Source organism: Gobio gobio (assembly GCF_949357685.1).
Source record: "Gobio gobio genome assembly, chromosome: 21".
Classification (NCBI taxonomy): Eukaryota; Metazoa; Chordata; class Actinopteri; order Cypriniformes; family Gobionidae; genus Gobio; species Gobio gobio.
The window spans coordinates 7702987-7716542 of record NC_137117.1 but is presented as its reverse complement, the minus strand read 5'-3'; the positions used below and the strand labels follow the sequence as shown (position 1 = coordinate 7716542).

The following is a 13556-nucleotide window of genomic DNA, read 5'->3' as shown; positions in this document are numbered from 1 at the left end:
TCAGCATCAGCTTTCAACAAAAATATCTTCATTTGTGTTCAGAAGATGAATGGAGGTCTTACGGGTGTCGAACGACATGAGGGTGAGTAATTAATGACAGAATTTTCATTTTTGGGTGAACTAACCCTTTAAATAGGGCATTATTTGAGGGGACAGCCATAGTGGTGTCCGAAACCATTGTGGACGTTATCGAGTGTACTCATTCAATCCCATAATGCACTCCAATAAAGAGAGTATACAGCCGACGTACACTCAACGGCTGTCTGAATTCACACACTCGGTTTCATTCACTCCTTCAAGTGAACTGTATTCGTGGATGAACGTAGGGAATAGTGAATGAGGGTTTAGGAGGCGATTTCGGATTCAGCCACAACATTAAAACCACTGACAGGTGAAATGAATAACACTTATATTACAGTAGCACCTGTCAAGTGAACAGTCAATCCTTGGATGCAGGAAAAATGCGCTTGTGCAAAAGATCGGAGTCACTGTCAAGGGCCAAATAGTGACGACTAGACGCCCGGGTCAAAGCATCTCCAAAACGGCTAGTTTTGTGGGCGGTTCCCTGTCTGCAGAGATTGGTACCTACCAAAAGTGCGAGGGTGTCTATGTGCGGCCAAGGCTCATTGATGTGGAGTGAAGGCTAGCCCACCTTGTCTGATCACACAGAAGAGCTACTGGAGCTCAGATTTCTGAAAAACTTCATGTTTTCCATAACAGGTGTCTAGTGATAGCCGCAGACCAGTCAGGGTGCCCATGCTGACCCCTGTCCACCACCGAAACCACCAACAGCGGCACGCGAGCATCAGAACTGGACCACGGAGCAATGGAAGAAGGTGACCAGGGGCCTATACCATGAAGCTGGTTTAGCTGGCTAGCCAGATATGTTTAAGCTTAGTTTGTGCCAATCCTGGGTTTTAGGTACCATTAAAGTGGTTTGGCTTTTAGCAGTGTTCATCTCCATAGTAGCTTACGCTCCACGGCTAACCTGCTCCAGGGCAGGTTATGTTCTGGATAAGAGATCAAACTGAAATTGGACCAATCAGCTGTGAGCAAAGTGACACACCTCTGATGCAATAAAGTCACTCCCCGAGTTTCTACTCCAAATTAAAGGTCACTACATAGCATATGGCTATTAAAGACTAAAGCGTCTGGCTTTTAACAATGCTTATTTATAATAATAATAATTTTAATGATTTAGACATAATTTCTGTAATTATTATACCCTTAATCAATTATTAGTTAATCAATCATTAATAGGCACTTAGTTGAAATTAATATAAATAGCCTATATAATGGTCATACAAATAAGCTTTTAAAGCAATAAATAAAGCTATACAAATTACTGCATGTGAGCTTAAATGTTCAATTCTCTCTATATATCAACTAAACTAACTTCATAACTTTTACTTGCATTGACGTAGTGAATATTTTGTCCTCTTTTATAGACAGCTCTTTTCTTGCTGTGTAAATTTGTTTCAATTCTTTATATTTTTCAATCATGTAATATTCTGCAGAAGAGAGAAATGAATCTCAGTTTTACTGATCCACAGCGTGTGATTGGCTGTTGACTACTGATGTCACAGCTAAAATCCTAAACTCAGGATCAAAGCCTGAGTTGACAGAGAAAGCTGATGATCAACATCGTGGGACCAACAAAGCCTGAATAGATTGGTTTGGTTTGGTTTTGTCAACTCTAAACTTATCCTGTAACCCTGAGTTTGTTAAACTACCATCATGGTACAGGCCCCTGGTCTGAGGAATCATGTTTTCTTTTACATCTCGTGGATGTCCGGGTGTGTGTGTGTGTGTGTGTGTGTGTGTGTGTGTGTGTGGCTTACCTGGAGAACACATGGCACCAGGTGCACTATGGGAAGAATGCAAGGGGCCGTATTCACAAAACAATTTAAGGCTAAAAGTAGCTCCTAACTTGCCGATTTAGGAGAAACTCTTAAAAATAATGGGCGTGTCAGTCCTAATTTAAGGGCTCCTAAATTTAGTATTTCACAAAGCATGTTAGCCTAAATCTGTGAAATGTTAGGAGTAGTCAAGAGGACTCCTAATTCACTAAGACCAAATCACAAACAATCCTAATGACTGTTACAGACCTTTCTCTCTTCCACTTCACTTTTTCTCTACTCTGTCCTTTTATAATAAAAAAGGCACAATTCCAAAAATAATATTATTTATTAATTTAATAAATAGAAAATAAAAGAATGTCTGATTACCCGTGGCAACTGTTCCACGAGTTACTTACAAATGATTGGCTATAGTGAAAGAGGAAAAGAAGTGTATTTGGTGTGTTGTCCGAGGGGATCGAGGGCTCCGACCTCGGGATTTAGCCCAAACCCGGAGTTCTGCCCTGTATCCCAGCTGGGCCCAGAGTGAGGACTCGGGGTGGCGGAGAAACATTTTTATTTTAAAATCTTTATACGAATATCATGGCAACATGATACCTCGTTCAACAATATTTAAATCGCTGACAGAGACTCCTCCCCTATCAGCCAATCACTATGTGTGTAGTTAGTAAGCGTGATGACATCATCCATAGCAGCGAGGTCAACCCCGCCCTTACTCTTAGCTTTAGGCCCCGTCCACACGGAGACGTGGGCTGCGTTCAGCCCCTACAAAACGTTGCAAAACGTTTTTTAAACGGAAACAGTGCTGCGTTGAACACCCTGTTCTGTTGACACAAGAGTTGTAACTATGGCAGCCGAGAAGGCCATTCTTTGTGTTCTTTTCGAGGAATTTTCGGAGCCTGATGAAATCGATATAAATACGTGTTTAGCCTAATACTGCAAAATACATGCAATCACTTCCCTTGCCATTCAGAATAAATGACAACACCACAATCACATTTATTTAACTTTTTTATCTCCTCGTAATCAATTCTAATTTAAATCATTTTATTTCTAGTTCTTACTTTTTTAATAGCTTGTATTTCTCACTTTATGTCAAGCAATTACCATATATGAAATTTGGTATATAAATAAACTTGCCTTATGTATGTATATATACATATATATATATATATATATATATATATATATATATATATACATAAAACTCTTATGACAATCATGTCTTCTAATATCTTCAATTGTTGTGTATACTGAGCTGCAGCGGACACATTTGTAAACATTACTTGGACCCATTGTGTGAGCTTGAGCTGTCTCTTTAATACCGCGTGGTTTATATACATGTTGCTGCTGATTGGACTGACATATTTGACACACCCACTAAACGAGAAAAAACGCATCTCAAACCAGTTGCACACCGTTACACACCGTTACACACCGTTACACACCGTTACACACCGTTTCCAGGAAACATGACGTTCAACCGGAAACCGTAGCAAAACGTTGCGCACCGGTTTGAGCTTTGAACGTGCCCGTGTTTAGCTGTTTATGTTAAAATGTTGTGCCGTATCAGCGTTTGGTCCACACGGATCCGGCGTTTTTGGAGCATGAAACTGATATTTTTTTAAACCGGGTCCCAGGGTGGATAAATCTGCGTTTTCGTGTGGACAGCCAATCGGTGTATTTTGTGAAACGGTGATGTCATCACACCACGTCCCGCACAGTAAAGACTAGAAAGGGATACAACTACAGCACTGGGCATGGGAACATCAATATTGAGTCATTTAATTACTGTATTTGCATTATTGTAAGGGTAGGTTTAGTGGTGGGGTATGGTGTATAAAACACAATCTGGTAAGTAGCACATTTATTTATTGTTATTTTCAGAGGTGGACAGTAACTAAGTACATTTACTTGAGTGCTGTACTTTTTGAGTATCTGTACTTTCCTTGAGTAGTATTTTTTCTGGAAACGTATGACTTTACTTCACTACATTTGAAAGACAAATATTGTACTTTTTACTCCATTACATTTCTATCAAGTCCCTCGAAGTAGAAAGTCGTAGCCGCTTTTAACGTCAGTGGATGATTTGTTTTCTTCTTTAAAACGTGATTGTTTTTTTGTTTTTTGTTTTTTTCAGACAGCCTATCAGTAATCACTCTTGTAGTATCACATGAAGTTAAATGATTTCCAAGTATTTTTTGAACACTAATCAAATGATGACAAAATAGAAGGCAGTCACTTAAAAGATAAAATTCAGAAGAGCAGACGTGGATAAGTCTGAAAAAGTGCGACGACACGAAAGTGCGCACAGAAAGCTGCCTCTCAGACGCCAGACCACAAGCACTGAAGTTTAGTCTATTGAATCTACTCAAATTTAATTATTGACTAAAACTAAAACAATTCAGATGCCTAAAATGTTATAGTCAAAAGACTGACTAAAACTAAATCAAAATTTGCGGTCAAAATGAACACTGGTATGAAGTATGGTCGGTCAAATGATTTTTATAGATTTACCCGCCAAGTTGCCATAGCCTTGTGGATACAGCGCTAACATATAGCTAACGTTCAACAATGATGTTAGTTAGCATGCAAAAGCGTAGTTGGGCTAATAATGTTAACTGAAGTCCTTTCAGAAATGTGTTTTTACATAATCCTGTCAAATAAACACAATGTAGAAACCTTTCTTTTCTAGGATGATTTTGACTTTGATAAGAGCTTTGTAACTTTTAAGCAAGTATTTAAATGAGTTTAAGGTATGCTAGCATGTCAGATGGAGCATGACTGGCTTAAACCACCCATGATGGAACAGCGTGCATTCATACAACAATGCAACAATAATAAAATAATGCGTTTACTTTTGATACTTAAGTACTTTTAAAAGCAAGTAATTCTGTACTTTTACTGAAGTAAAAATCAATTTTTACAACTTTCACTTGTATATTAATGGAGTAATATTTAACCAATAGTACTTTTACTTTTACTCAAGTAATGGAGTTGTGTACTTTGTCCACCTCTGGTTATTTTATTGTGAGATTTTGCCTCACCTCGACCGTTGCTGTACCCCTTATAGCCACAACTCTTCTTCTCTGTTTTTACTGTATTTCTGTGGCAGAATTACAGCGCCACACACTGGCCTGGCATGAGTACTACATAGTTTTGTGTCGGTTTCATTGCTCTCGTGTGTACGCAGATATTTCTTGAAAGGAGGGGGAAAAAAAGATCGGTGAGGGAAAGCTCTGGCTTCATGCGGACGGGGCCTAAGACTTCTCTCTGTTCCTTAGTAAAAGTTGCTCTCAGCTGCTTTGTGAATAGGTTTTAAGAGAAAACTCTTAAGAACTTTTACTGCTATTTAGGAGAACTCTTAGTGCTGAGATAAGAGAGTGCCCTGTTGTGCAGCACTTCGTTTGACCAAAAAAGTTTCATTTCATTTCATACGATTAAAAGCTAAATTAACGTTGTATGCCTTTGATTTTGATTAATACACAACACACAAAAAAAACCATTTCAAAGCATTTCAATTAACCCTCTGGGGTACTTCGGGTCAAAAATGACCTGAAGTGTTTTATTTATTTAAAAAAAAAACCTGTAGCTTCATCGGAATGGTCCGAAACTTGGTGACTGTATTGGTACTTGTTAAATGAACACCCAAAACAACTGGGGACAGGATTTGAAAAGTCTAATGCTGCGTTCACACCAAACGCGAATAGAGCGTCTGGCGCGAGTGATTTCAATGTTAAGTCAATGGAAAGGCGCGTTGACGTGCGTCTGGAAGTCCCGCGGCGCGGAAGGCGCGAATTGGACGCGAATTGAGCGCCTTGCGCGATACCCGCGTTACACGCGAATGGTGCTTTTGTGCATTCACGCATTTGAAGCGAATTCGCGTCTGACGCCCGAGTTGAAAATTTTGAACTTTGGCGTCAATTCGCGCCGCGTTAACCAATCAGGAGCCTGCTCGCTGCTGTCACGTGGTAAAGTGACGTGATGAGAAACCCTGCATAAATTAAAAATAGTACTATTGTGTCACAAAATGTAGTTTTAAGACTTTTTCAGGTAGGAATGTAGTTGTTTAAAGCTCAAATCTGTGGTTTATTTATAAAGAGAGCGCCTATTTAAAAAAATAATCTTGTGTTTTTGGAGTTGTGAGATCCAGGCGATCACCGGGCAATCACTGCTCATAACCCCGGCGAAGGCAGCCTTTCCTCGGCCAGTCCTTCAGGCGTCTGCCGCTGGCTCTGATGTCTCTGTATTGGTTCGTTTTGTGTAGATCCAACGGCCAAGCTTTGCTCTCATGAATCTATAATTTGTTGTCTGCCAAATCGTTTTGACTGAGGGCAAAGAGAAGTTTCATAACTTTATATTTTAAGGATATTTAAATATACATGTAGTGAAGATAATGTACAGTTGCCTGGACCACATTTGTGTGGCTATTAATGCTTAATATATATGTTTAATGAAAATGAAAAGAGGCTCTTTTCATGACAGAGAAAATGTTTTATGACATATTTCTCCTGGAGTGCCTTGAACGCGCGTCAATTTCGCTTCAAACGCTCGATTTCTTCGCACGTCCAATTCTCTGCGGACGCGCGAATGCATTCAAAATGTTCGTGCGTGAAACTAGACACGATTTTGACACTCAATTCGCGTTTGGTGTGAACGCAGCATTAGTGGTCGTAAAAAAAATAGTCACACTCAGAACCTTCGGGTCAAAAATGACCCCCATAGAAAGTCTCTAAAACATCAAGAGTGCAAAACAGACAAAAAAAACTCACACACACACACACACAAGCACAATTAGCTTTTGTAATGGCATGCGTTCATTTGTGTGTGCGTGTGTATAAGTGTGTGGGTGTGTGAGTTTTTTTGTCTGTTTTGCACTCTTGACGTTTTAGAGATTCACCCCTTCACTGTTGAGTCCTTTTTTTTCTGCATCCTGGCTGATTTGTAGATTGTTTGCACAAAAAAGCTGTATTTTCATATTTTTGCCAATTTCCCATTCATTTCCTATGGGGGTCATTTTTGGCCCGAAGGTCCTGAGTGTGACTATTTTTTTTTACGACCACTTAGACTTTTAAAATCCTGTCCCCAATTTTTTGGGGTGTTCATATACCAAGTACCAATAAAGTCACCAAGTTTCGGACCAAGTTACGATTTTTAATTTTTTTTTTTAATAAAACGCTTTGGGTCATTTTTGACCCAAAGTACCCCAGAGGGTTAATTAGGCATTCTTTTTGGTTATTATTAAATAAAACGTATTTCATAGAGCCCTAAGTATTTTTTTTTTTTACTTTTAATAAATGTAATAAAAATTATTTCAATTAATTAAACATACTTTTTGATTACTAAAACTTAATTAAACCATTAAGATGGGGTCCAGAAAAAAACAGAATTTAGAAAAATAAAACTGAATTTGGGAAAAAATAAAACTTTCATAGGGCCGTAAGCATGTCTGCCCAAGCAAACAAGGATTTTAACGTCAAATAATCATTCATTTTATGTTACATTCAATCTTGTGTTCATATTTACAGTCATGTTCTTCATGTTACAACATGTAACGGTGTAGTAGTGGTGTCCCACTTCTTAGGATAATATTTTTACCCCTACTCATTGCCACTCTGTTTCAAGGGGGAAGGGGTATAAAATAGAATTGGGATTGGGCCTTATTCTACAACATACAGTGATGGTCTACATAATTCTGTATGTCAGTGTGGTTTGTTGTTGCTCCAAAGACAACTTGTACTGATTTTCAAATGTATCAAACATACCTTTTAGGAGTTATGAGGGGTTTTCAGTTGTAGCGCCCCCTATGGGCAAAATGTGCTGTGTTGGTCCTCAGAGTATCCTTGACTCAGTTTTCAAGTCTGGGACTTTTTGTCATTAGGGTTTCAAGATGATGTGTCAAAAATCTGGTGCAAATCTGACCAAGTTGTCTGAGGAGTTTGGAAAAAAAATTACTTTCAGAACATTCAAAAAAAGAAAACATTTGTAGAAACATGAAATAAATATATTGTAGGACTTATTGGGCATTTTAGAAACCTGAACACCATATACAAGTTGGGCTTGGCTGCCAAGTGAACAAACCAGTACAATGCATTGTTTCGGGTTTAGTGATTCAGTTGAGTTTTACCACAGCCTGTGTAGCCCGTGCCTTTTTCCTATCCTAAAAAGAAGAAGAAAAAGGTTGTGACAAAAAAATGACAACTGTTATTGTCACTTGACATTAAATATTAAATATTTTCTTGGAAAATGTAATTCATAATGATATTTATGGTTTATTAAACAGCTTTTATTGATAGTAAATATTTCCTTTTAACATCACATGTAGTAATAGTAATAATGATAATTTCTAAAGAACCACTTTTACCTGTTTTTATTAGGCACAGATATTACTAAAGAATAAACTAAATGACCATTTCCAGATTAATTTAATGCCTGAAAATAATGCCTATAGTGTAGTAGTGTCATCATACTGTACATACAGCTGTAAATTCCTAATTCAGCAATATATTAGGTATTAATAAATGTTAAAAATTCATTGACTACCTCTTAACGTAAAATTAATTGTTTACATGAGGTATATCATTAGTAATAGTGGTATATGGTATACCTCATGTAAACAATTAAACAGTTAAACTTTTCATGTCAAAAATTGGTTATTGGTTATATTAATTACATTAATGGTCATTTACTTTATGATAATGATTTTTGGAATCATTCAAGAGCACAAAAACAAAGATAGTGTTGGCTATTGTAAAATAAGCTGCAGGGATATTGGAATTCATCTTTTCCACCATCTTCAATGCTTGGACCACTATATAATAGTGACATTTTCATAAGGGGGGTTTGAGTTAGTTGTTTAAATACAATTACTTCTGTAGAAAACAAGAATTCGTGTAATTGGGCTTTTGACTAAATCGTTAGCACCATATTCTCCCCTAGTACTTCGTACATATTTCGGTTTCATAGACTTAAATTTGACGTAATGATAAATTAACTTGTTAAAACTGTCTTTAGATCTTAACCTCAGATGAGAGAAGATAAGTTTAGAGTTTGCATGATGTTATGGTCTTGCTTCAGAATCCCGTGTGTACTGGTGTTGTAAACGCATGCCGCGCATGCGCAGTAACGGTGCAGTCAGACTTAACTCGACGACAGAACTCTGTCATCTCATCATTTTGTCACAGCTTTTAAAATACCTGCATCTTTGTCATTTCCAGATAATACCTTCACCATCACATTCTTCTTCATCCGCAGAGTCTCAACATGAGTGGAGATCACGCACATAAACACCACCAGGTACCAATTTCGAGCATTTTCTCTATATTAAAACTATTCTCGCAGGACATATCTGGATTTATTCGCAGGGAAATTGTACGTTATTGCAGTAAACTTTACTAACGGAACATTGTACATACACGAAACATATTTTAATCAACTTTATGCGCGAATATCTTCTTATTGCATGTGTTTTTGTTATTGAAATGCATCACGATATCTGTAAATGCGGTGTAAATGTGTGTTTCAGATGGAGTCCGGCTGTCTGGAGCACAGTAAGTGTTGATTTACAGGTGGAGACGCCGCGCTCGTGACAGTGACCGTGAGATGGAGCCGAAATGGCGTCAGAGACTAAGTCCCGTCGGCCGCTCTCTCTGCTGTCTATTGTTCAGAAACAGCGCTGTGAAAACACATTTGACGCCCGAGATGCCTCACACTGAGAGCACATTCACACAGAGTAGTAGATCGAGGAGCGGGCAATGACTGTCATCGGGGGGATTTCGAAGGGTAACGGGCTCAATTTGGCCGCTGAAAGTGGGGAAAGGGTGCGTGAGGACTTAGTCTCTGCGCCATTTTCTTTGCTCTGAATATGAGCAGCAATAACTCATGTAACAGACAGCTCGCTCACCACTACAACCTCCAAAATAACATAGTCACAGTGTGTTAAAGCATAATCAGGTCATTTATTTTTATGTAACATTACTTATTTTATTGTAGCAATACCTGTAACTAATTATGGTATTTGGCCAAAACTATGTTTATGGTAGAAGTAGCCTAACATTGAGGGGGAAGTACACCCAAAAATGAAAATTATCCCATGATTTACTCACCCTTAAGTCATCCTAGGTGTTCTTTCAGACGCATACAAACAGAGTAATATAAAAAAAAATTCTGACTCTTCCAAGCTTTAGTTTCTATTTTGAAGACCGTAAAAGTGCTTCACACGGTTAATTAAGGCCTTCTGAAGTGAAGCCACGCGTTTATGTAAGAAAAATATCCATATTTAAAACTTTATAAACTGTAATCTCCAACTTCCGCTAACTGTTGTAGGCTACGTTAAATCATAATTCTGTCGTTTTCATGTATTTTTATGTTAGATTACTTATTTTATTGTAGCAATAGCCTACCTGTAACTAATTATGGCATTTGGCCAAAACTATGTTTATGGTAGAAGTAACAATGAAGGGAAAGTTCACCCAAAAATGATAATTATCCCATGATTTACTCAGCCTCAAGCCATCCTAGGTGTATATGACATTCTTCTTTCAGACGAACACAATCAGAGTTACATTAAAAAAACGTCCTGACGCTTCCAAGCTTTATAATGGTAGTTTCTATTTTGAAGACCATAAAAGTGCATCCATCCATTATAAAACTGCTCCACACGGCTCCGGGAGTTAATAAAGGCTTTCTGAATTGAAGCCATGCGTTTTTATAAGAAAAATATCCATATTTAAAACTTTCTAAACTGTAATCTCCAACTTCCGCTAACTGTTGTACGCGCGCCTTTATTAACCCCCTGGAGTTGTGTTGATTATTTTTTATAATGGATGGATGCACTTCAATGGTCTTTAAAACAGAACTACCCTTTTTACTGCCATAAACCTTGGAAGCGTCAGGACATTTATTAATATAACTCTTGATTGTATTCATCTGAAAGAAGTCACACCTATGATGACTTTAGGGTGAGTAAATCATGGGGTCATTTTCATTTTTGGGTGAACTATCCCTTTAACAATAATTTTTGACATTTTAGTATCATGGTATAATATACATGGTCATTATACAATGGTAATACCACATTTTCTTCAAATGTAACATGGTGATACTATATGGCAGGAGTTCTCAAATCTTTTGGGGCCAAGGACCCCTCGGAATTATAACAGTGATTAACCCCCAAAGTTAATGTGGATAAGAGAAATGAACTCAATATGCTTGTTTTATTGGCTCAAATGGCCCCCATCTCTATGGACTTTTTAATAAACAGCACTAGGTCAAACAAAAGTTGTTGACAAAAAAAAAAAAACATTGGTGTATCAGTTGCATTTTATCAATATATTCAAAATTAACATAAAATATAAAACAAAAATATTTTCAAGCATTAAACGTATTTTAGTTGCCCTTATGTTTATTTTATAGTAGCCTATCAAATAAAAAATATATAGGGGATTTCATTACAAACAGCTTTTATTTTAAAGCCTAAACTAATTTATTTAAAGCGAAGCTGAAATGTCTATATACAATGTCTATAAAACCTTTAAGTAGGCCTATCTACTTTTAAGTGTCTACATGTTGCTTATTTGACTTTGCAATATAAATCCTAGCATCTTCCAGATTATTTAAAAAAAAAACGCAATTTATAGCTAGTTCGTAAAATTTGGTTTAGCAAATTATTTCGCGGACCCCACTTTGAGAACCCCTGCTATATGGTGTGTATATATATAAAGAGAGAGAAAATAGAGAATGTTGAATTCCAGCATTAGTGAAGGTTTGCTCTGTCTGCAGTCAGGCTTCATCTTATCTCTCTTTACAGTTGTTATTGTTGAAGCTCATGTACTCTGATATTACTCCCTAATCACCCCTTCAAACTGCCTAACCCTTACACATAATTGTGGAGGTACAATGATGCTATCAGTTCAGTTTGAGGGCACTCAAGCCTACATACTCTGCTCATTTTCAACTTTGAAGCAATACAATTTAATTTTTTAGCTTTTTTTTATATAAGTCAATCTATTTGTCACTTTGAGTTTGATTTCAAGCCTACAAGATTAGCTGAAATGAACACAGACTCCCCAGTGACATCAACACATACTTGTTATTGAAAAATAATCATAACTTGAAATCATAACTTACAGAGCCATTGAAAAACAGAGACACTCTCATAGACTTTCATAGGAATTGAGGAACGCGGAAGCAACCAATAGTTCCGAACAACCAATAATTCCAAGCAACCATTAGTTCCAAACAACCAATAGCTCCAAACAACTAATAGTTCCAAACAACCAATAGTTCCAAACAACCAAAAGTTCCAAACAACTAATAGTTCCAAACAACCAATAGTTCCAAACAACCAATAGCTCCAAACAACCAAAAGTTCCAAACAACTAATAGTTCCAAACAACCAATAGTTCCAAACAACCAATAGCTCCAAACAACCAATAGTTCCAAACAACCAATAGTTCCAAACAACCAAAAGTTCCAAACAACCATTAGTTCCAAACAACCAATAGTTCCAAGTTAAACAACCAATAGTTCTAAGCAACCAATAGTTCCAAACAACCAATAGTTCCAACTTCCAAGTTAAACAACCAATAGTTCTAAGCAACCAATAGTTCCAAGCAACCTTTAGTTCCAAACAACCAATAGTTCCAAGTTAAACAACCAATAGTTCTAAGCAACCATTAGTTCCGAACAACCAATAGTTCCAAGTTAAACAACCAATGGTTCTAAGCAACCAATAGTTCAGAACAACCAATAGTTCTAAGCAACCATTAGTTCCAAACAACTAATAGTTCCAAACAACCAATAGCTCCAAACAACCAAAAGTTCCAAACAACTAATAGTTCCAAACAACTAATAGTTCCAAACAACTAATAGTTCCAAACAACCAATAGCTCCAAACAACCAATAGTTCCAAACAACTAATAGCTCCAAACAACCAATAGTTCCAAACAACCAAAAGTTCCAAACAACCAATAGTTCCGAACAACCAATAGTTCCAAGTTAAACAACCAATAGTTCTAAGCAACCAATAGTTCCAAGCAACCATTAGTTCCAAACAACCAATAGTTCCAAGTTAAACAACCAATAGTTCTAAGCAACCAATAGTTCCAAACAACCAATAGTTCCAAGTTAAACAACCAATAGTTCTAAGCAACCAATAGTTCCGAACAACCAATAGTTCTAAGCAACCAATAGTTCCAAACAACCAATAGTTCCAACTTCCAAGTTAAACAACCAATAGTTCTAAGCAACCAATAGTTCCAAGCAACCATTAGTTCCAAACAACCAATAGTTCCAAGTAGGGATGTGACGGTGAGGAAATTTTCCCACCGGTTAATTGATGTGTGACAACACCGGTAATACCGGTATCACCGGCGGAGGATTTTAAATCACTAATTCTATCTAACCGAAAGTAACATGCACACGACCGCTCTGAACTGAAAACGCGCCAGTGTTGCGTATTCACACACCGTGAATGACAGCTCGTCTGTAAATGCGCGCTCTGTGAGGCCATGGGTGCGTCTCAATCAGTTCCCTAGTTCAGTAGTCAGGGCATTGATCAGTCTATGATTGAGATGCACGCCATGAATGAATAACAGTTCGTCCGTAAAGCCTCGTTTATACTCGACGCGCCCGCTCGAGCGCGAGGGTGCGCGCGGCAAAAATAAATGCGCGCAGTCAGCGTAGCGGAGGCTCGCA

At 37.6% G+C, this 13556-nt stretch overlaps 1 protein-coding gene across 2 annotated transcripts in view; it reads left to right on the top strand.

Moving 5' to 3' along the window:
- The first annotated feature begins 8965 nt into the window (after positions 1-8965).
- top1b (DNA topoisomerase Ib) overlaps positions 8966-13556 on the top strand; it is a 53479-nt gene continuing 48888 nt past the window's right edge. The window contains exons 1-2 of one of the 2 annotated variants that reach the window (XM_079802785.1): positions 8966-9155; positions 9385-9409. In XM_079802785.1, the coding sequence (XP_079658911.1) occupies positions 9123-9155; positions 9385-9409 (58 nt within the window). In that variant the 5' untranslated portion in view covers positions 8966-9122. The remainder of the gene's footprint in view (positions 9156-9384; positions 9410-13556) is intronic. The other variant, XM_079802784.1, reaches the window with a different exon arrangement.